This window comes from Eurytemora carolleeae, unplaced genomic scaffold, assembly GCF_000591075.1.
Source record: "Eurytemora carolleeae unplaced genomic scaffold, Eaff_2.0 scaffold340, whole genome shotgun sequence".
In the NCBI taxonomy this organism is placed as follows: Eukaryota; Metazoa; Arthropoda; class Copepoda; order Calanoida; family Temoridae; genus Eurytemora; species Eurytemora carolleeae.
In genome coordinates this window covers 66,002-88,924 of record NW_019396237.1, presented here as the reverse complement: position 1 = coordinate 88,924, position 22,923 = coordinate 66,002, and the positions used below count along the sequence as shown (strand labels likewise).

Sequence of the window (22,923 nt, the reverse complement as noted above, 5' to 3'; positions counted from 1 at the left end):
ATTTATTAAGCTTTTAAAAACTTAATCACTCAAACATTATAACAATGCTCTTTATAACGTGCCTTGCAAGCTTAAATCATTTTAACATCATTTTTTTTATAACCCTTTTTTCGTAACGGACATTATAAGATATCATTTTGAAAACATAAGTTAACATTCTTTATTACCATGTGTTTAAAAACTTATTGTGTTCCTAAAAAATGTCAAACTAATTAAATGAACTTAGTGAATGTTTCTTATCTTTATTCCTTTTATTGAAGAGTTATTGAGAAGAAATGTTTGTTTTGAATTTATAATATCTAACCGATCTGACCCTTTAATATAATATCTAACCGATCTGACCCTTTAGTATAATATCTAACCGATCTGACCCTTTAATACAATATCTAACCGATCTGACCCTTTAGTATAATATCTAACCGATCTGACCCTTTAATATAATATCTAACCGATCTGACCCTTTAATATAATATCTAACCGATCTGACCCTTTGATATAATATCTAACCGATCTGACCCTTTAATATAATATCTAACCGATCTGACCCTTTAATATAATATCTAACCGATCTGACCCTTTAATATAATATCTAACCGATCTGACCCTTTAATATAATATCTAACCGATCTGACCCTTTAATAAAATATCTAACCGATCTGACCCTTTAATAAAAGTAAATTCAACCTAAAGTCTGACCGCGTCAACCTTGTTGCACCGGCTAGTCCTTTTGAGTGTTTGCTTTATTAACCCAAAGTCCAGGCGATACAGTACAAACTGGGACTGGAAATGTTGACCCGGCTCGGAAATTCAAATGTACTACTGCAGCCCGTGATTTGCTTTTCGTACATTTTTGCGTAAAATCAAAGCTGGAGGAGCAACGGAGTCGCAGAGTCGTAATGGCAATTGCATTTGTTCTTCTCCTTCTGGTTGGTTTGATATGAAAGCATTCTTTTTCTTTTTATGTTCTTTAACACTTTGTAATCTTTTGACACACTCACACAGATTCTTATAAAAGTAAAAATTAGACAATTCGTGGTGAAACATAAAAGTTGCTGACAGCTGACATCTCAATCTCGGACACATTGGACACAAAAGATTCTTTTCCAATTTCTTGCAAAATCTTAAATAAAAGATAAAAAAAGTTTTGCAATGAAAAATATTAAACATGGTAAAAACTGAAGAAAAAAAGAAAGAAAACTGGATAAATTTTTTTTTAAAAAATAAGTTGAAAAACAGGGAAAAAATGTATATTATAGCAAAAAGAAGAAATAAGGAAATCGAGAGTGAAGTATGATAAAAAATAGGAAAACTAAAATTGTAAGAAAAGGAAAAAATGAGGAAAATTTATTCTTCTATCTATCTATCTATATAACTACCTATCTGTCTACCTATATATCTATTTTTCATCAATCTATCTATTTATCTATTATTTTGTCTGTCAGTCTATATATTTATCTATCTATCTAGCTTTCTTTTAATTTAAAAATGTCCCTTTAATGTAACTTTAATATATCTGTAATAAATATAGTAGTAACCCCATATGTTGTGAACATGAACATACCTATATATTACGTTATAACATTATCTGTACCCTAACTACGTTAATTAATTTCTGAAAAGACCTGTCCGTCCATATTATTATCATGTACTATAAAACCCAAAATATAGATTAGTTGGACATGAACCTTTGCTTTATTACGTTTTGACACATATTATTCTGAGAGCGAGTTGTATCTGAATGATACATACTTAAGAACACAGAGGAATAGTGTTGTATCTGGATTGATACAGATTAAAGTATTATTGGAGAAACTAGAGTTTGTAAGCGAGTTGTATCTGAACAATATATACCTAATTGAATACAGGGAATGTTGTACCTAGCTGGATTAATACAGACTATTATTAGTTCTTGTGTACAGAATATAGAGTTTGAGCGAGTTGTATCTCGATTGATAAAATACAGAATACAGAATAGTGCAGATGGTCATACCTGGATTGGTACTGACTTAAAAAAAAACTATTGGAGTAAGGCATTTGTAACATTTTCGAAATATGTATCTATCTATCTATCTATCTATCTCATTCTGTAACTTTAAGATTTATCTATCTAGGTATCTATAAATCAGTTTGTCTATATTTCAATCAAGGTTTCCTAAAGACCTTATCAGCACACTGACACACGCAATGACTAAGCTTTGACTTCAAACCCAAGAGAAAATTTATTCCATTTCATGCGAAGAAATTGTCATGTTTGAACATTAAAACCAACCTTCCTCCCTCCCTTCTCCTCAAACGCCAAACCTACTTAAATATTTTGTTATTGATAAATTAAAATAATATTTCAAAAGTTTTATTTTATTTCAAATTGAATTTTAGTTTATTAAAATATTATTTAAGTATAGTTACCCAGCAATTAGAATATCTTGCTATATGTTAATGTTAATGTGCGTGAATTGTTTCCAAAACATATCAAACGACTAATTTGTTTTAAAAAATGTTTTTCACACACATTATTTTATTGAGTCATAATTTAGTTATCATTGAAGATCTCCCAACTTAACAGTCCCTTAATACCCTTCCCTTTACCCTTCCCTTTACCCCTCCCATTACCCTTCCCTTTACCATTTCCTTTACCCTCCCTTTACCCCTACCCTTCCCTTTACCTCTCCCTTTACCCTTCCCTATACCCTTCCCTTCACCCTTCCTTTACCCTTCCCTATTCCCCTCCCTAGTTACCCATTTTTCCCGTCTAGTTTTCTATTTATTCTGTCTAGTATAGTAGTAGCCCAGGGGAGCAGACAGTTCAAACCTGATGTTTCATTTTTAACGGAGTCACGGAATACGTGGAACAACAGGTTAATTTATTTATAAATGTAGATAACAAAATCCATCCAAATCTTCTGCTACACATCCTCTGATTCATTTGTGGAAATCATGGTTAATATATTTAAAATAAGAAATGAATGTGTTAACTTGAAATGTAGAATATATCTTATTGTTGACTTTAAAAGTCACTATAATAAAATAAAGAGATCTAAAATGGATAATTCTAACATTTATTTAAAACAACTAGTGTTTTGAAATATTTGCATTTAGAAATTAACAAAGGAATTAATGATGGATATTTGATGGTACTTCATGGGAGTGTTGTAGAGCTTCATGTTGGTTGAGCAGATCAACAGGAACTGGGGCAACAGGGCTTATCCAACCTAGTAGGCGGAGATCGCGGCTTTATCATGCTGGATTTGAGCGATTATGTTGTCTCTGGAAGTGGAGTGCATGATAAACTGGGAACCCACGGGTAAGCCTGTCTGCTGCTAATTGAGTATCTGCGTCATCATCATAAAGGAGTCAAGAGGCTCCCTGTGTTGGAGCTGTTACTAGTTCAACTGTCCTAACCTGACTGACTGGGATGTGTTATAGAGGGGTGAGGCAGGGAAAGAAGGAGCGAGGGTTACATGTGTGTACTTCATGGCGGAAATGGATCTTTTGTACACAAGCATCTTGAGAAAAGGCTATGGCATTTGGGTCGGAAAAATCGTCTTCCTTATATTTCAAATTTGTTTTAACATTACCCCCTACTGGGTTTTAATTAAAATGGGATTTTAATTTAACAAAGAATGAAACAAATTTGAAACTTTAAAATCCAACCAACCAAGATATAACCCGCCTAGATTTCCATATTTCAAAATGTTGACTTTAAAATTGTTGCGGATTTTTATAGATTTCTCCTATCCTTAAACATCACTGGATTAAATCGGATAAAAGGCGAGTGTTCAACAGGTTTACAACAATATCAAACAAATATCGATTTTCTCTGAATATTGCAAATAAAATTAGTTTTAAGATTTTAAGACGGTCAGGCACTTTTTCCTCTTCCTTTTCGAACATTTTCAAGACATTTTCTAAACAATTAAGGAACATTTTTTAAATCATTTTTTTCCAATATGTAAAATTTTTAACGAAAATTTAGAAAAATAAGACAACTTAACCCTTGGATTGAATACAATATTGTTTACAAACCCTTTAATTTCACACCTTCTCTCCCCACCTCCCTCATTATATTTCTCTTCTCTGTATTTGGATAGGGTTGTTGACACTTTGAGCTCCAATCTGTAACTGAACAGTGAACCCTGTGATAAGACCAATTTTCTGTGATTTTCTCGTGAATTTCCAAAATGGGATTCTGCAAAACAATTGGTGCAGAGTCTTCCAACAAACAAAGGAATTCCACGCATTAAGGATATATCCATTTACGCACCAATTAAAGGGACTGTACGCGTAATTTCAAGTGACCTTTCATTTAAAGAGTAGTACCCTTTAAAGTTTAAGTCAATGATTTCATGATTATACTCTCTACAACTGTCATTTTCGCCATTATGTATTTCGTTGTAAACCACAACATCTTCAGATGGCTAATAAATATCTGTAAAATGGAGAACACATTCAAAATGAATTATCAAAATAGTCCTGTTGTATTTAAAACTAAAACAATAAAAAAATTCAGAATAAATATACAAATGTAGGGTAAAATAATATAAAGAGAGAACCATCGAAAAACAAAAAAATATATATATCTGTTATGTTTACAAAACAACTAAAATGTACACAATGCACCCCAGGTAGATTAAAAATTGTTAAAAATCCCGATGAACGACGATCTTTAAAACACTTTAAGCAGTTTTTTTTAAAACAAATTGTAACTAGCATGATTTTTTGTTTAATCAATGTTTTACAGTGTCAAGCTTATTTATTTTACAAACCATTGAATCTCTTGATCTGATCTGGTCCAATGGGATCATCCTTAGATTTGTGTAGTCATGACCTTGCTGTCTAAAAAGAACTCCTACAGGCTTTGTTGTATTTAGCTGTACTGGCCATATGATGGTATGTTCTCTCAACCTGTCCTTTAGCATCTGTCCCATCTCTCCAATGTGCTGAGAATGTTCTGTACACATCCTGCCCTTGTATATGTAATGAAGTACACTACATTACTACATTTAAATGTTAAACCTTTGACTAGAGATGACAGACTTTTTCTGATTTACCTTTAGATGTATATAGAAATATAGAAATATTAATATTTACTTTCTATAAGTGGCAGAATAAATGTGACGTCATAGGTGTTATGTTAAGTTAACACAGTCCGCTCATTTTGCGGCTTTTTACACAGCATAAATGAGATATATACACTAAGATCTCGGTCCTCGATGATCATTACAGTGATTAAAGGGTATTGTTGTTGATCTTTAAATGAAAGTTTACTGAAAAATATGCTTACTGTCCCTTTAATCTTAAATTATTTCTAAAAGTAAACCACTTTTAGAAAGATATTTTTTTATTGCCATGGTGATCCAACAATACTTTTTCAGTGAGCCATGTTTCATAAAAAAACAATGTTTTATATAAGGGCTCAAAAAAAAAAATTCTCGAATGCTTCTTACCTCTTTATCATAAAATATCTAGTAGATTTATTTGTCAATTTTGAAATGGAAATATAGGTATTCCAAGCCTGGCAGATTCTTTAGCGCATAACCAACAAACTGATAAAAATATTTTCGCCTCAGAAATCTGTTTCGCAGATCCAGGAGAATCCAGGGACCGGAAGAAGTATCCGAGCCAAACCAAACCGTTTAAAGACAGAGCGGAGTTGAACTTTCCACAGCTGATCGGCACGGTTTTTCAGTTTGATATTATTCTTATTTTGACAACGTCAGTCTGTTGATTCGTGTTTCAAGAAAGTTGAACCATGTTTTCTCGTGCAAAGTTTGTTAAATTATGTTATTCAAGTCCCGGTTCATTTCAGAATTAAATGATATATGCTTGAGTAATACCAGTAGTTAAGAGGACGGAGGTTCAAACTACGGTAAGACGCTATTGAGAACGGGGTTTTCATGATCTTTGTTGAGCACAAGAGGGGACATGGATGTGGATTGCATATTTATATATATGTTTTAAAGTAGAAACGATTATGATTTATAGTATACTAATGCTTTTTTATATTTTACAGTTTTGAACACTTCACCGGTATTTGCAGCGAAAATGACGATCGACTTCATCTGAACTGCAGTCCACCAGCGCGACACGACCTGTAATACCGTTGAACGTTGAGGTTTGAAGTTTTAGACTTCTGGGATTATTCCTTATTTTTTTCTCCTTCGTCGATTGTTGCAGTCTAAACGAGCCTTTTTTTTGTTATATACTCACATTCAACATGCTTTTTTTAGTTACATTATTATATTATTTACAGGGTGAGTCAACAAAAATGTGTGTTTAGTGGCGCCTGGTGCAAAATTGTACTTTTTTGTGCAACTCTCCAGTATGGTGTTTTATTGATATTTTTTCGGATTTTTTTTATTTTTTTATGGTACTCCAATTCTGCCCATGAAAATCAGCAAACCTTTTTTTCCCTCAAAATCAAAAGTTCAGAAATGCAAAAATGTTTTTATATATTATTCCTAAAAAGTCTAAAATTTTAAAAAGATTAAATTAAAATTAAACATTAAATTTACAAAATTGTAATAAGAAAATTTGCAATTTTCAGTTCTGGTGTAATTTTTATGGAAAATTGTTCTTTAAATACTCTAGGTCCTTCCTTCTTAGTATATTCTAAAGTTATAAACATACGCTGTTCAGTTGAAACCAGAAGAGCCATTGAAAAACAAATTTTGCACAAAAAAGAACAATTCTGCACCAGAAACCACTATTCACACTTTTTTTACTCTCCTTGTACGTAAAATAGTTAGGATTTATTGCAACATGTATATGCATAAAACAGGGAATTTATTTTAGTCCTAAAAATGCCTTTTCTTTTAAGTCAAGAATTTCATTTAATTTAAAGCGGTGTCATCACAGTGAAAAGTTTTATACTGTTCATATCCAATTCATCTTTTTGAGACAGACAATAAACATATATCTTCCTTCAGAAACACAGTAAGAGGCAAATTACAAGGATTACAAATATAGGTTTCTGAGATGATAAATGATGTGTATAATTACAATCTCACTTCACATAACCCTAATAAAAGAAAATTGACATTTTTCTCAACTACAAAATCCTTTTCTAATAAGTAAAATATAAAAATGGTTTGATTGTTTCCGTAGTGCTGAAACTTTATCATTATTATTATCGGTATTTTCACTGTATACATGTTTTTAACTTTATTAATTTATTTATTTATAATTTTTTTATGAAACAAATTAATTGATACATGTATTTAATGCAGAATGCAGATAATCATTTTTCCAATCTTCTTGTTTCCTGGCTGTCCTGTTATGCTCGTTCAATTAGCTGCATACCCCCGCCCCCCCAGGAGGGTTAATATGCAGTTTCGAGAGCTGATCAGGCAATTTGCAGTATTTCAATATCAGCTCTTGAGTTTCTATATTCACTGTATACATGTAACTGAGTTGAATTCACATTGTATGCTAGCGTACACTCCCGTTTTACGTCAACTCAAATTCTTTTTGGGAACAATTTGGCCTTGATGATCAGTCAAAGGTTTAATGGGTACCGTTGTAAATCAGGCATTGTCATCTTTGCACGAAGGTATACTTAAAATTATGCTCACAGTCCCTTTCAAATTTAAAAGAAAATTTAATACATAGGAGAGGAATCTGATTTTAACTAAATGAAGAAACATTATTTATGTTTAAACTGTGTTAGTGGTTGTAATAGATTCATTACCGCCATCTTGTTTTGAACATTTATTATTCATGAGAGAAAAAAACACATTAATATGATATTTTTAGCAAAGTAAGTAAAGAAATTTTTATTATTTGTGAGAAAGTGAACATTTTAAACTATAAATGTAGGCCACAAATTCTGTTCTGTTTGTTTTGTCCAGGGTGCCTGGATCTTAGCTACCTCTCCGTGTGTATTAGCCTGAGTGTACACTTAAGGGATAGTTTACTAATAAGAATATTAAGAGATTATGGCCTGTTCATACAGTACAAACATCAAATATGCAGTACGCTTTCGGAGTACAAGTGTTTGGGGAGGTTTGCATCTTGAATTTTACTCAGGTTTCTCAGAACATATTATTAATGATGAAATATTGCTCTGTAAAAGGATGTAAATGTACGTCTTATAGTTTTAATAGTACATGTAAAACAAATTCTCCATTAAAATATTTTCAGAAATCACCCCCGAGTACTGTAATATACAGATTGACCTTTGGAAGTAAAGTACATGGCCTGTACAATTAGTAAAGGATTAGCGTATATCACTACTCTATATACTTTTACCTCGTTGGTTTTGTCATAGAAGTATGGTCTGTTAAACTAGCTGGTAGTGGTACCAAGAAAACCTGCAGGCACAAAATGCTACCTTTATAAAACACTACCTCATTAAACGCTACCCTGAGCCCTCAACTTTTTCTAAACTTATTATTATATAAATATAATAAAATATTTCTTTTGTGAAGAAAGAACAACGAAACATGCTACAATGTTTTGGAACATTTTCGCGGAACGAACAAACTGGATGAAATAAATGCAAATTTTTTGGTGAAAAAGATAATTTTCCCATTTTGCTGAAAACCCTTAATCCGGTTGCGTTTATTATGAAAAACCGTTATAAAGGAAGCGTTTTATGTAGGCAGCAATTTCTCGTTGTTTTATTAAAAATTTATAGCTTATGGAATGTAAACTACATTAAAGAACTTACATTGTAGGATGGTTAGAGGATATTTTGGAAACTTTATAGCCATAATGCATGGTTCTTGTATATTCCTATTCCACAGGCATATGGAAAATTTCCATTTTCTATTTTGTTTGACGGAGAATATTATTCCCAACTTGCATAATGAAATCTGGAGATTTTTTTATTCACGATTGGAAAATGTTTTAGTCCCAATTTCGTGTATTTTGGTTTTCATTTCTGCCATAAATAAACCGAAAATTTCCATATTCAAATAAAATTTCAAAATTCTTATCAAATTTAAAAATTCAAATAAAATTTAAAAATTCAAATAAAATTTCCATTTAAAAAAAGTAATTTTACCGAAATAATTAAAACTTCAAATGTTATAACTGCATTAATAAAATAAACCCTGAAACTGTTTGTATCATATTTTGTGAGTTGTCTTATATCGAATGTAACTAAATATAACTTTACGAAAATTTTATTCCATATCTTTGAAATTTTGCCCAAGCTTTACAAATTTAGACAATTCAAGAATGATGCAGACGAAAGTTTGATTTTGATTTTTCGCTATTTTTGCTATTAATTTTCACAAAAAATATTTTACATAAGGACAAATAAAAATACTAGTTTGAGAAGAAAAACAAGACAAATAACAGCGACAATTTGAATTAATAATGAGCAAAAAATAAAAAATATAAAAATACAATATATTTTTAATGAAGTTAAGGTGAAACAAAAGAGAAAATAACATAAATAGGAATAGGATAAAAAAATATTACAGGAAATATTAAGGAAAAAAAAGTAAACTTAAATAGTTTATGGTCATGTGAGGAAAACATGATAAAAACCGTTTAGAAAACCATTTTGGAAATTAAAATAATATACTATTGTAAAACATAAGTTTGCATGCCTTTTTCAGCCCTCGAGTGTACATGGGGGGGGGGTCTAACACCACTTCCTAGTCTGTAATTTTTGGTAGGATAGGCATATATAAGTTGCTTTTCTCTCAACAACGATTTTAATCATTTTAATACCTAGCAAATACCTAGTTCTATCCAATTTTAATTAACGGCTTTTGTAACGGATTGTTTCAAAAATGTTGTTTCGTTTTTATTAAAAAAAGTAATCTCGATAGTTCGTTTTTAAAAAAGATTGATTATTTTCATTTATTTTTCATCTTTACAGGCACCGATCAACGTCGTTTTAAAAAAGATTGATCATTTTCATTTATTTGTCATCTTTACAGGCAACGATCAACGTCGTTTTAAAAAAGATTGATCATTTTCATTTTTTTGTCATCTTTACAGGCAATGATCAATTAATAAGATTGAGAAGTAAAAAACTAAGAAAAAAGAAAAAAAGATTGTATAATAAAATAAGAAAAATGAGAAAAAAGAAAGAGTAAAAGTTTGGATGATAAAATAAGAAATATGAGGAAGAATCTATGCCACCATTATAAATAATAGATGATATAATTAGGAAAAGGAAAGATGCCAAAGGTGAATTATGAAGATTAATAAGATAACGGTTAGGTTTACTAATTTTACGATATAAGAGCTTGGGACACATCGATCCAGACTGCTTTTAAAAGTTGCATCAATTTTCAAGAATTGTTCAACGTTGTCATTTAATTTTACCTCACATTCGCATTGTATTGCCCAAGACATTTTAGAACTAGTTAGCTTTCGTTTCTAAGAAATAATTGACAAATTTTCATCGATTTTGGACCTTGCAACCTCACTGGGGATGATTGAAGGTTTGTATTGGTTGTTCAAGATTAATCAGGTTTCATAGTTTAGAACACATTTTTAAAAAATTGTTAATTGTTTAAAAAATTTCATTTTTTATTTTGACATTCTTGCCATTATGAATGAAAAGTTCATCAACGAAATTTGGAGAGAAAAAAGTTGCCCATCACCAGTACATTACACATACACGTACTGTGGACCTAGAGAAGGCGCGATCATTTTTTTTATCTCGTTAGTTTATCGTTTGTGAACGACCCATTTTGTTTCTGTTTTTTTAAATCGTTCAAGAAAAACTTATTCCGTTTGTTCTCAAAATTATCATTCATTTTTTTATCTGTTTCGTTATTTTCCCCACTGAAAAATCATTCAGTTAAATTGTTTGTTCAGTAGAATCCACGTCGTTCGTCTTTCCTTCGTTTTTTTCTGCTCGCCACCATCCTTCACAAAAATTTCGTTCGTTCTCAAAACTGCTGGTTCTTTCACAACAACGATGTCCATCTTTAGATATGGTGGCACCTGTTGGAGTCATAAAACAAGAAAATTAAATATCTTTTATCAAATACTAGATTTATAGCTAGCACTGAAAAAGTATTATCAAATGTTTTGTCTCATAAATCTTTTAAAATTTCCATTTAATGTTCTTCTTCCTTCATCTTCTTAAATATAGCATTTATTATTTGTTCAACTATTCGACAAACAAAATAAAATCTATTATTTTGCTTGTGAATAGTGTTGGATCGTTTTGGATCGTTTTTAGCAAAAAAATATAATAAAACATTAAAGATGTTAAAGCAGTATTATGAGTTACTTTAATTTTATTAAACTTTTGTACACGAAAAAATAAAAAGCCCGAAAACGATCCGAAAAACGATCGTTTTTGAATAGTATACGGGACTTTTTAAAGAAGTTTTCCATCTCTTAACGGGACTGTAGCACTTAGATCCAGACTGCTTTGAAACGATGCATCAATTGTTAAGACTGATTTGACTCTGAATACACACCCCCTTGGCATTTGATTTCATCTTCCTAACTCAAATATGTTTTTTATAGTTCTAGACAAGTACATTTTAGAACTGTCACACATTTGTTTTAAGCGTTAGGTTTTAAGAAATAATTGGGAAAATTCACATCGATTTTTGCGTGATAGCTTGCAACTGTTGGATTACATGTGGCAGCAATTAATTTACAATGGTACAAGTAGTTACCAAGTCTTAGTCTGATCAATAATGAATAAGATATTACAAGGGCAGCCGTAGTACATTTGAATTTCCGAGTCGGGTCAACCTTTCCGGTCCCAGTTTGTACTGTACCTAGTACTTTGGACAGGACTAGCCGGTTCAACAAGGTTAACGCGGTCATACAGGTTGAATTTACTTTTACTAAAGGTGCAAAGGTGCGTGATTATTTGATCTACCGGAAAAATTAATTATTTTCAACTGCGGTTTCTTTTTAAAAGTATTTATACTAAAGAAACAAGTAATGACTTGTCAGAATTTAACATTTATAAAATGGAAAAACGACGATATCTTTCTCAAGGTTACTCCGATATGAATTTACCATTTGATATTACGCCTATAGTTCCTTTAAGCTCATCTTCATGAGATAAAATTTCAGACAACAAAACATATTTTGCAGAATTTTTTGTTAAACTTTTATTTTACACTAGCTTAAGGGCCCGGCGTTGCCCGTGGAAAAAAAATAATTTAAAAATTTTGAAAAATAAATTGAAATTTTTTTGTGTCTTTCATACGCAACATATATATATATATATATATATACGAATGTCTGTACAGTTATCACTGTACAGTAAGAACCAGAAAACCGATTTGGACTCAAATGATTTTGACTCAAGTTATGATTTTTAATAGTCAAATCATCATTTTAATTGTGGTTTCTTTATGAAGTATATTTTGCTACAGAAACAATTAATGAATTGACAGAATAGAAAGTTAGTTTTTTATTTTCTGAAAATTTTGTAAATTTAACCAATATTTAGCAATAAACGACATTATTATAATTATTTCTAGTTGAAAGGCCCGGCGGTGCCTGTTGAATAAAATTTATAACACCCCCCGGTCACTCTTAAGTGTCCACAAAAAATTTCAGCCCAATCGGTCCAGCCGTTTGGCCGGCGATAGGCAACATATATATCAACGAATGTCTTGTTTTATTATATAGATTATCATTATCATATATGGGTTTTTAAAGGGTTAAACATTACGCCTACAACCCCTTTAATGAGCTTTAATGAGATTTAAGACTAATTCTCGAGTAATGAATAAATATCCTATTCACTATATTCACTTGTGTTTTCATGATGCATTTAGCCCACTCATTACAGATAAACAACTATCCCTAGTCTTATTCTAACATGCATTGCAAGCAATTAAATGCAGAAGTACTATTGAATGAATCAAAATATGTTATTTTATGTTAAAATTTGAAGAAATAAACGTTTAAAAGACGACATTTTTCATATATTTGAAACTTTATGTTTCTACGTATGCACTCAAAAGTTTTTTTTTCTATTAGGGCAGGGCACTTTCTTGGTTTTTAAATAGTTCAACGTTCGTTAAAATTAGATCATTTGTTCGTTGTTCATTTTTTCCAAACACTAGGAGCACGTTTCTATACATCCACACTATTCTAATCACTGATCGCTTAGGACTGTTTTTGTTAATTCTCTTAAAGAACAGTTTAAATTGTGTTCGTTAGATGTATACGGCCTTAAACGGTAAATATTTTTAGAATTCGGTGTTAATGATGCTGCAAACCTCACAAAGTTAAAAATATTAGTTCCACATTTTTGAAAATATTTTTTGGTCTGGGTTGACACTTTTTAGTGCTTCAGAGAAATGCCATACACAAATTTAACTTACATTCACAAAACAAACATGGTTACTATAACTAAATTATTTTTGATAAAAATTTTATGATAATTTACTATTGATTGGTCTTTCAGAGAAAGAAATGTATGCCATGGTTTGGCCCACGTAATTGCAAGAGTGGTTTCTGATTGTATGTTTGTGTTTTCAAGATAAGATTAAAATAATAAATGAGTTTTCTCTTCTGCAATAGAAATCTAAATATACCTCTCAACCAAACTAATTTTTCTTTCTCCTGCAGCTTGGTTAGCTCACTTGCTCACTAGTTCTCTAGTTCTCGAGTTCTCTAGTTCACTAGTTCTCTAGTTCACTAGTTCTCTAGTTCACTAGTTCTCTAGTTCTCTAGTTCTCTAGTTATCTAGTTCTCTAGTTATCCAGTTCTTTAGTTCTCTAGTATCTAGTTATTTAGTTCTCTAGTTCTCTAGTTCTCTAGTTCTCTAGTTCTCTAGTTCTCTAGTTCTCGAGTTCTCTAGTTAACTAGTTCTCTAGTTCACTAGTTCTCTAGTTCTCGAGTTCTCCAGTTCTCTAATTCTCTAGTTATCAAGTTTTCTAGTTCTCTTGTTCTCTAGTTCTCTAGTTCTCTAGTTCTCTAGTTATCCAGTTCTTTAGTTTTCTAGTATCTAGTTATTTAGTTCTCTAGTTCTCTAGTTTTCTAGTTCTCTAGTTCTCTTGTTCTCTAGTTCTCTAGTTCTCTAATTCTCTAGTTATCAAGTTTTCTAGTTCTCTTGTTCTCTAGTTCTCTAGTTTCCTGGTTTTCTAGTTCTCTAGTTCTCTGGTTCTCTAGTTCTTTAGTTCTCAAGTTCTCTAGTTCTATAGTTTCCTGGTTTTCTAGTTCTCTAGTTCTCTAGTTCTCTAGTTCTCTAGTTCTCTAGTTATCTAGTTCTCTAGTTCTCTAGTTTTCTAGTACTTAGTGTTTAGTTCTCTAGTTCTTTAGTTCTCTAGTTTTCTGGTTCTCTAGTTCTCTAGTTCTCTAGTTCTCTAGTTCTCTAGCTTCCTGGTTTTCTAGTTCTTTAGTCCTCTAGTTCTCTAGTTTCCTGGTTCTCTAATCCTCTAGTTCTCTGGTTCTATAGTTCTCTAGTTCTCTAGTTTTCTATTTCTCTAGTTCTCTAGTTCTCTAGTTCTCTGGTTTCCTGGTTCTCTAATCTTCTAGTTCTCTAGTTCTCTAGTTTGTCGAAGTTTACATATTATCATCAAAGTATAATCCTTTGTGGGTACCTCTTTATATAACTATCTATCTATCCTACTATTTTGAATAAGTACTCTACACCCACACAGTATAGTTAGTAGTGAGGTCTATGTATATTGTACATCTTTATATGGTAGTCAGTTGACAGATATAGTTTAGGTTGTCATTAGATTATCGTTGTAGTCTAGAGTACCAGTAGAGTTATCTGATTCCCAAAACCTCTTTCTGATTATAGATGGCCCTGTTATGGATTTAATTATTATATTAAGCTAAAATTAATGTTCATCGCAAAATCGGTTTTAAAATAAATATCATGTTTCTTCGCCATTTGTTATGGTTATTCAAAAACGAAGAATTTGAATTTGTAGCTTAATGTCATTTTAAAGCCTATTGGGTATATCTACTTAATAAAATTGTTTGAAAAAAGCAAGAAGGGTGGTCCCTCCTTTTTTCATTTCTCTGGTAGCGTCAGATCCAATCAGAGTTCAGTCACGTGACAATTCAGAACCATAAGAAAATGCAACAGTGGCAACATCCATCTGAGGGGCGGATATAAGGATTCTGTAGGGGGGGGTAAANAGGGGGGGGGTATTTAACCCCAGGATTCTAGGGGGGGGGGGGAAAATAACCCCAATAACCCCCCTTATTTACGCCACTGATCCATCTTATTATCTATCTTGTTATCCAATTAGATATTAATCCTGAAATCAGTATTAGACAGTAAACGAAACTGTGTACTTTTACTAAAACAAGCGTGGAAGGGGGGAAGATGGACCTTTTGGGTTCAAACGAAATTAGCACTTTAGAAGTTTAGATGAATGAAACTCTTGTAAATTGGGGATTTCGATATTAATGCTTGTTTTGATCTTTATACAATCTACAGCTATCAATCCTTATTTGATATCCCCACATATATAGTTTCAATAGCAGAAAATATGCTCATTTACTGATAGCGCCGATTGTAGGATTCATAGCACTGATTGGATAATGAGAAAGATAGAAAGATAGATGTTACGGCCATATATACTATTTCTAATGGTTCTGAGTAGACAACAAACACATGACTGAACCCTGATTGAATTAAGTGCTAATGGACTCGGCATACAGGAGTGTCCTGTGAAGTGTCCATATAGGTATCCCGTAAACAGCCAATCAGAAGCCAGAGAATTTGTCGTTTATGTAAGGAGAGAGCCCAGATATTGGGTATCCAAAATCAAAAGATCATGCAAGCACTTTGCGTAAGATTCAAAAATGTCCACTGTAGATACCAAGATCCACCAATCAAGCTCTGAAAACTGTTATTTTTTCATTTTCTCCCTTTTATCTGAAATTACAAAAAATCCTTTCAATAAACACAAATCAAAATTCGCTCAATGTTTAGAAATATATTGTTTAAATGAAAGTATGTTTTTTGATTGAATAATAATTGATTATACTATTTAAATATTTTTGTCCAATCCATGCTGTTCCAATATCAACATAGTCTAGAACCAGTTGTCCAGTACTCCATGTTTTTATACTCCAAACCAAATAGTCTACAGTTTCCTCTCAACTTTTCTGATTTATAGTAGTAAGCCCAATACAGACATCTTGGTTCCTCCAGGCATATTTGTTGGCATGCTGCATTATCTCTCACTCTCCTATTGTTTTAGGGTTCTTAATAAAATTAAATTTTGTGTGCAATTTCTATATTCAAAGTTTAATGTTCAAAAGAAACATTTGTCATGAAAAAAATATATCAAAATTCCTTAGTGTTGTTTCTTATGCTAAAAAGGATTTGAGTTTTTTGCTACGAACTCAATCTCTATATCTTTATGACCTTTAGACGTAAACCTTTGATATTTCAAATGTAGATTATTTAATTCATAGTTTGAAATATCATGGTCTACATGTACGTGGTTATATGCATTATATAAATTCCTTTGGTTTTACACTTAAAAGGTCCTTCAATATGGAATACTTATAATTCTTAAGGAATTAAGTTTAAATTATGGGAAATCAGAAAGTTTTTTATAATTTAAGATGTTTCATGACTAAAACTCTCTGTCAAATGTTCATTCAATTTCAACGCACCGGTTTTTACAGAGATTTTAGCGGATATTTTTTAAAACTTTAGACAACATTGACATTAAAAAAATACATACCAATCAAAATATGAATTAAAACAATTGTACCGTCTAATTTAAAAAAAGATCTCTGTAAAAATATGGAATTCCATTACTTAACTGCTTCCAAGAATTAAAAATAAGTATAACAAACCCTACGTTCCTTGTTCTTTTTAAAACTACTAAAACTTCAGGTAAACTATTTTCTGTCAAACAACCTTTTGAATTTTCTGGCAAAGAAGGCAATTCTGGTGAAGACAGTATTTCTGGTAAACATGGCATTTCTGGTGCAGATTGCATTTCTGTTGAAGATGGCATTTCTGGTGAAGATGGAATTTCTGTTGAAGATGGAATTTCTGTTAAAGATGGAATTTCTGTTGAAGATGGAATTTCTGCTGAAGATAACATTTCTGGTGATGATGGTATTTCTAGCGAAGACATAATTTCTGGTGAAGACGGCATTTCTTGGGAAGATTGCATTTCTAAAGTTGATGCCATTTCTGATAAAGATGACCTAAGTTCTGATGAAGATGACATTGCTGGTAAAGATGGCATTTCTGTTGAAGATGAAGTTATATGTTCTGGTAAAATTGGATCTGGTTCAGTTTTAATAGTCCATGTGAATGAGGTTGGAGGAGGGCATGTGTTTAGATCTGGCATCTGAGAAATCAACCAACCCTTTTCCATAAAATATGTAATGTCTGAAAAGACTCCGGGAGCATTAGGAACTGCGCATCCAATCCCCCAGCTGACTGACCCAATAAGAGTGGCAGCACCATTGTTATTGTCATCTTTGACAATCAGAGGGCCACCACTGTCACCTTTACATGCATCTTTACCTCCAGCAATCCAGCCAGCACAGAACATATCATCAGTGATTCGTCCACTGTCAAATCCACAATCAGACTTTCCCAGCACTTTAACATTTACCTCAAACAGTTCAGAATTCAATGGGCTTTCAATTCCTGTAGTTCCCCATCCAGATACTATTCCTAACTCTCCTTGAAAGTATGCCATTCTGGTGATGTAAGGAAGACATACTGGTTTAATATTGGGAAATGATTTCAAATCAACAGGAGTTGAAAGCAGCAGAACAGAAATGTCATTCGTTAAAAGTTCAGGATTAAAATTGGGATGTTCTCTGATATCTGAAATTGATATAACAAAGCTTGTTGTTGGGTCAACTGTTGCAAGACTTGTAGCCCCAATTAAAACTTTGAGCCAGAATTTCAGTTTTCTATAAGTACAATGGGCGGCTGTTATAACATATTTATCTCCAACTAATGTTCCTCCACATATTTGCTTATCTGGCAGGTCACCTCCAAAGAGTAATCCAACCTGAGAGAATAATTTTTAGCATTTGGTATTAAAAGTAATTAACCCTATACAGGCTGACGTCTCATTTCTAATTGTGATACAAATCTATAACATTTGATACACTTTTTGAAAAGTCAAACAATAATAAATTATGCATTTTTGAAAAGCCCTTAAACAAGCAAATTTGAATATGCAAAAATATTTGCAAACTTTACAAAAACTAAATATGCATTAAAGGAAAACTGAAAGTGTGTAAATTACCTTTAAAGGCATCTTTGCAAAGAAATCTATAGTTAAACCCTAAATAAGCCATACATCTGAAGAATTTATCAAATGTTGGCTTGACAATTTTTCAATGGGTTTTATACTATTTTACGTAAATCTTAGTAATTACGAAAATAAATAAAAAACTATGAATATGCAGGAACAGTTTTAAAGAGCTCCATAAAATCATTTAATCGAATAACTATATATCTGCAACATTCCATTTTCAGAAAGTGAAGAATACGACATTTGATGAATTCTTTCAATGTATTGCTTATTTAGGGTTTAACTGTAGATTTCTTTGCAAAGATGCCTTTAAAGGGAATTTGCACACTTTCAGTTTTCCTTAAATGCATATTTAAATGCATATGACAAATTTCTACACAAAAATTGTGCAATCTGCTTCTTTTTGTTGAAGGCTTTCTATAAGGCTTTTAAAAAATGTTGAAATCCAATGACTGGAAGTGTGTCTAAATATTAGATTTAGGTTAAATAAGGCATTCAGGCAGTATGCCTGAGGACTCAGGCATCAAATATAAAAGCCCCACTTTAAGATTGAAGTTAGGGGCATGTGTTAGTTATAAAAGTAAAAAAATAGCGTCCTCAGACCAACACTTTTTGAGTTATTTCCAAAAAGCATTAAGGGGTCCAGGGCACCCGTCCTGTAGGAATTGAAGTGTTAAAAGATTATCCTGATATTTCAACCTGCCAAGGATATTCCCCTGTCCTTGTTTTCCATCCACCAACTATTCTTGATTCTTGATCTATATCATTTGGAACTCCACATTCTAACAAGAAATTGGAAAATACTATTAATCATGATTGTTGATTTGTGGCGGTATAGAAGACGACATTCTAACTAGTTATAGGTTCTCAAACCTAGCTATAAAGTGATTGGTCATTCCTGTGCTCTAATGTTTTCACATTGACCATAATATACTTTTTACCTATCTAGGTATTTAGAGCGAATGCATTGACCGACTAGACACCGTTGATGAGCTAAGAGTGCACTACTAACCAAAATCCGTGGAAAACACAAGATTTAGCTTTATTCAGCAACTATAAACCGTAAAAATTTCTTAAAGGTCTCAAATGAATCCTAAAAATTGCTCTACAATACCGCACTCTCAGGTCAGCTACAATATCTAGCCGTTCACTTCCTCTAAGTAATTCATAGCACTTTTATAGTTTAATTAGTTAATAATTTTTACTTACTGCATTGACCAACAGCATTGTCAGGATGTACATAAATGTTGCTAACAGCAGTAACTAAAAGTAAACATTAAAGCAGTATTTTTAATTTTTAAATGTTTATGTTGTCCCAGGGTTAATGCAAACTAAATCAGAATAGTTGCAAAATCAGATAATTGCTGGTCCAAAATGTCTCAAGCAAAGCCAGTGAAATGTATAAATGAATTATTTTAATCAAATCAAATCAAAATTAGATTTTAAACCTCCTGGACAGTCTCTGTTACAATAGCTCCATGAATCTTGATGTTGAAGATTCAAGGTAGCAGAGACAGCAGTAGCACACCAGGGTCTCACATCTCCATCACTTGTAGTACAAGTAGTGAAGATTCGTTCCCTGCATATATTATTAATAATCATTTTGTTTCGTTTTTTGAAGTAATCTTCTCTCAGAGTCAAAATTTGACTCTGAGAGAAAATATTTGCAAAAACAAACCAAAAACTATGTGTTAAAACGATCGTTTTTTATTAAAGTAATATGTTTCCTTTATGTTGGGTATAATAAAGACTAGATGAAGGGCCCGGCGTTGCCCGTGGAAAAAAATAATAGAAAAACTCTAAAAAAATAAAATAAAAGCAAATTTTAACAGAATAAAGTTTTTACCGCCTTTTGGCCTTTCCTATATACTCCCTCACCTCCTCCAATAACCTTTTTCCTGATTTACCATCATTCCTATGTTTAAAATGTACAATGTTCATTGTTTTTTTTTGCAATTCTCATTCGTTTATAGTGGGCCAACCAATTAAAACCACCTACTCTGGTTAGGCAGGTCCAAACTACATAGTAAATTGTGATTTTTTATTTTTATTATCCCATGCTTTGAAGTTGAATAAAAATATGAATAGGAAATTACCAACCCATGATTCCTACATCAGATGGACGTTAAATTACTTATGTTCCTTGGGAAAATTATGTAATATAACTACCCGCTCTTCGAGATTTTCATCTGAAATGACAATAAAATTGTGTACAAATACTTTTTTGCTGCGTTCTGGATGTTTTGTAGGCAAAATTGGTCTTAGGAACCATTGGTAAAGTAAAATTCCATTAACTTCCCTATAAAGTAGTTGTAAATAATTATAAAATATTGGAAGTTACATAAAAAGGTTTTAAAAGCTGGGAATCTAAACGATAAACATCACTACCTGTACACAAAGGGGAAGATACAAGGAAGTCCTTTTTCAGTCTGACAGGCTTTATTCACATTCATGGCATCAGCAGGAGAAACAGTCATTTCGAAAAGTTCTAAACAAAGCTGGTTTTAAAGGGACTGTACGCGTAATTTTAAATGATTCTCTCCATGCAAAGATGAAAATTCCTTACTATACCCATAAAAGCTTTGTCATCCAGGAATTATCACGATAAACATTTTTAAACCTAGAAAAACGACAATATCTTCCAGATTATTGATCAGATAAAAGAATGCGCTTAAAACAAAGATTTTTTTCCGCTAGGTGTCTCTGCAATGTGGAATCATCAAGAGCATTGAGAGCAGAGACACCTGGCGGACAAACTAATCGGCGTTTTAAGTGCATTCATTGTATATAAAAAAAAAATTCAAAATATTATGAAATATCAACTATATGCAAACTTTCCTTTTAAAGTGTAAATGACCACTACAAATAATTTCCTTTTTTAACAATTTTTTTTTTGAAATAAAATCTTAAATATTACCCAAGACAAAAATGCTATAGCAGATCATCAAACTCATGCTGAAACGTCTTCACTACTAGTGAACAAAATATTCATTATTGAAAAATTAAAAGAAAAATAAATTAAATAAATTATGTTTGGCCTTTTCATAAATTGTTCTTTGTTAAATCTCAACATTTTTTTTACATTTAAAATAAAAAGCGTTGAACATGAACAATGACTTTCCTGAGGTGAAGTGTGGATATTCCTGAGTTCCTAGAGTTGAAGTGTGGGTGTTCTTGAGTTCCTGAGTTCAAGTGTGGATGTCAGTTTAAATAAAAGAATATTTCTAAGAATATAAAACCTAACAAAAGTCGGAGATGTTCTGACATTTACAGATTTCTATTATTTCATTTAAGACTTTTATTTTTCAGCAAATATTTCGGTATTACGTCACTATTTTTTTCACAAGTGCTTTACTCCATTAAAATATGAGGGGGATCGGCACAGTGGGTTATCAGGGGGGGGTCAGCAATATTGAGTTTACACCATAAACCTTTTATTCAAGTCAAATTAGGCTCCGCAGCTTAGAATTTTCTTTTTTCTCAGTCCTAGTAATGTTAAGTTGAAGTACTAAAATCCGAGGGAAAATTGGTGAAAAATGGGTATTTTATACATAAATTTGAGACCAAACAAATACTTAGGCGGGCTTGCGACGCCCCTAACCCATGTTCACTGTGACCTCTAAAATGTTCAGATATCGCGGATTTATGGGATCCATTCATGGATAAATATGCAAACATGAAAAGTAATTATAAATTGAAATCATTAAATCATGAATGCAAGCTACAATTGATGAAATATTTGAAAACTAAGAGATTTTAGAATACATTGAAATGGTCCATTCTCTTCGTGAAAATCAAGGCATATGCATTTTGAAAGGAAGATTGTGACAAAAACAACTCTCCCCCCAAAATACCTAAGGGGGAGGGGGGTAACCCTAGCTGAAGCAAAGAGGAAAACTATTGTAACCAGCATGAGCTCAATAGCTCGGAGTAGGGATAGTTCCATTGATGTAACCCCTTCAGTTTTCATACGGACCCATAGCTAAGCTCAGATTGCAAGTAGGTTGGCCTGCAAGCATGGCAACTCATTGCTCATGCAGGTATATAGCTATAGGGCAGACAACTTAACCGCCTAGCATAGTTGTATTCAAGATATTTTGTCGGTTGGAAATGAAACAACGATCCTCTAGAAATCATGCCCTGAACTCGCGGAAAACCCAAGCCAACGTTGACCTTATGTTCTATTTTAAACCCAGGCTAATAATCTGGCTCCACGAGGTGACACACATAGGAATTGCCAAAATAAAGCCGAATAAGGCTTCAACTTTTAATTGTAACACTATGGGGGAACTATAGAGAAGGGTATAACACTTGTTTACGTTTTTAAAGGTAGTATATACACTCCAATAAATAGTTTGGGGTTAACCCAAAAGTAGTGGGTCTCACGGGGGTTCAAATATCCATTTTTACAAATTTTCCTGTGAGTAAATAGCATTTCTTTATAAGGAATAATAATTCCCCCCTGACCCCCCAGACCTATATGTTATAGAAAAGTGTAAAAGGACTGGATTTACACTGGATAATATTTCTTTAATAACTGTTTACTGTGGGAAACCTGACTACTGGTTAACCAATCCAATTATAAGATAAAGAGAACCTACGTGTCTCATATTAACCTTACTTTTCTTACAAACAACTTTGGCCACGGTGAGTAGGGAATATACAGGGTGTACATGGATCCATACTTTTCCAAACAGGGCGGCTTTCAAGTTTTGCAACACCTTAGTCTTTTATTTACCTCACTAGTTCAATTATACTTTTAGAC

General features: G+C 32.3%; 1 protein-coding gene across 3 annotated transcripts; it reads right to left on the bottom strand.

Moving 5' to 3' along the window:
• Positions 1 to 15,826: 15,826 nt before the first annotated feature.
• Positions 15,827 to 21,379, bottom strand: LOC111699023 (transmembrane protease serine 9). 3 transcript variants are annotated; one of them, XM_023469553.1, is made up of 8 exons: positions 21,280 to 21,379; positions 21,076 to 21,130; positions 20,547 to 20,646; positions 19,607 to 19,737; positions 19,368 to 19,421; positions 18,858 to 18,940; positions 16,735 to 17,909; positions 15,827 to 16,106 (listed from the first exon to the last, which is right to left on the bottom strand). In XM_023469553.1, exons 2-8 carry the CDS (start codon positions 21,110 to 21,112, stop codon positions 15,941 to 15,943), a joined length of 1,746 nt encoding a protein of 581 aa, XP_023325321.1. In that variant the 5' UTR covers positions 21,113 to 21,130; positions 21,280 to 21,379; the 3' UTR covers positions 15,827 to 15,940. The 3 variants fall into 3 exon arrangements, with proteins under 3 accessions (XP_023325321.1, XP_023325322.1, XP_023325323.1); XM_023469554.1 differs by having other exon boundaries at positions 21,076 to 21,127; positions 21,280 to 21,375; XM_023469555.1 differs by having other exon boundaries at positions 21,076 to 21,122; positions 21,280 to 21,363.
• Between the last annotated feature and the right edge of the window lie 1,544 nt (positions 21,380 to 22,923).

What these genes read in the sequence shown, in the direction of transcription:
- LOC111699023 (XM_023469553.1), bottom strand. Translation starts at nt 21,112, where the DNA reads ATGAGTTTGATGATCTGCTATAGCATTTTTGTCTTGG. An exon ending in ATCTTCCCCTTTGTGTACAG is followed by an intron (nt 19,738 to 20,546) that starts GTAGTGATGTTT and finishes TAATATATGCAG; the next exon opens with GGAACGAATCTTCACTACTT. An exon ending in TAACAGAGACTGTCCAGGAG is followed by an intron (nt 19,422 to 19,606) that starts GTTTAAAATCTA and finishes GTTTACTTTTAG; the next exon opens with TTACTGCTGTTAGCAACATT.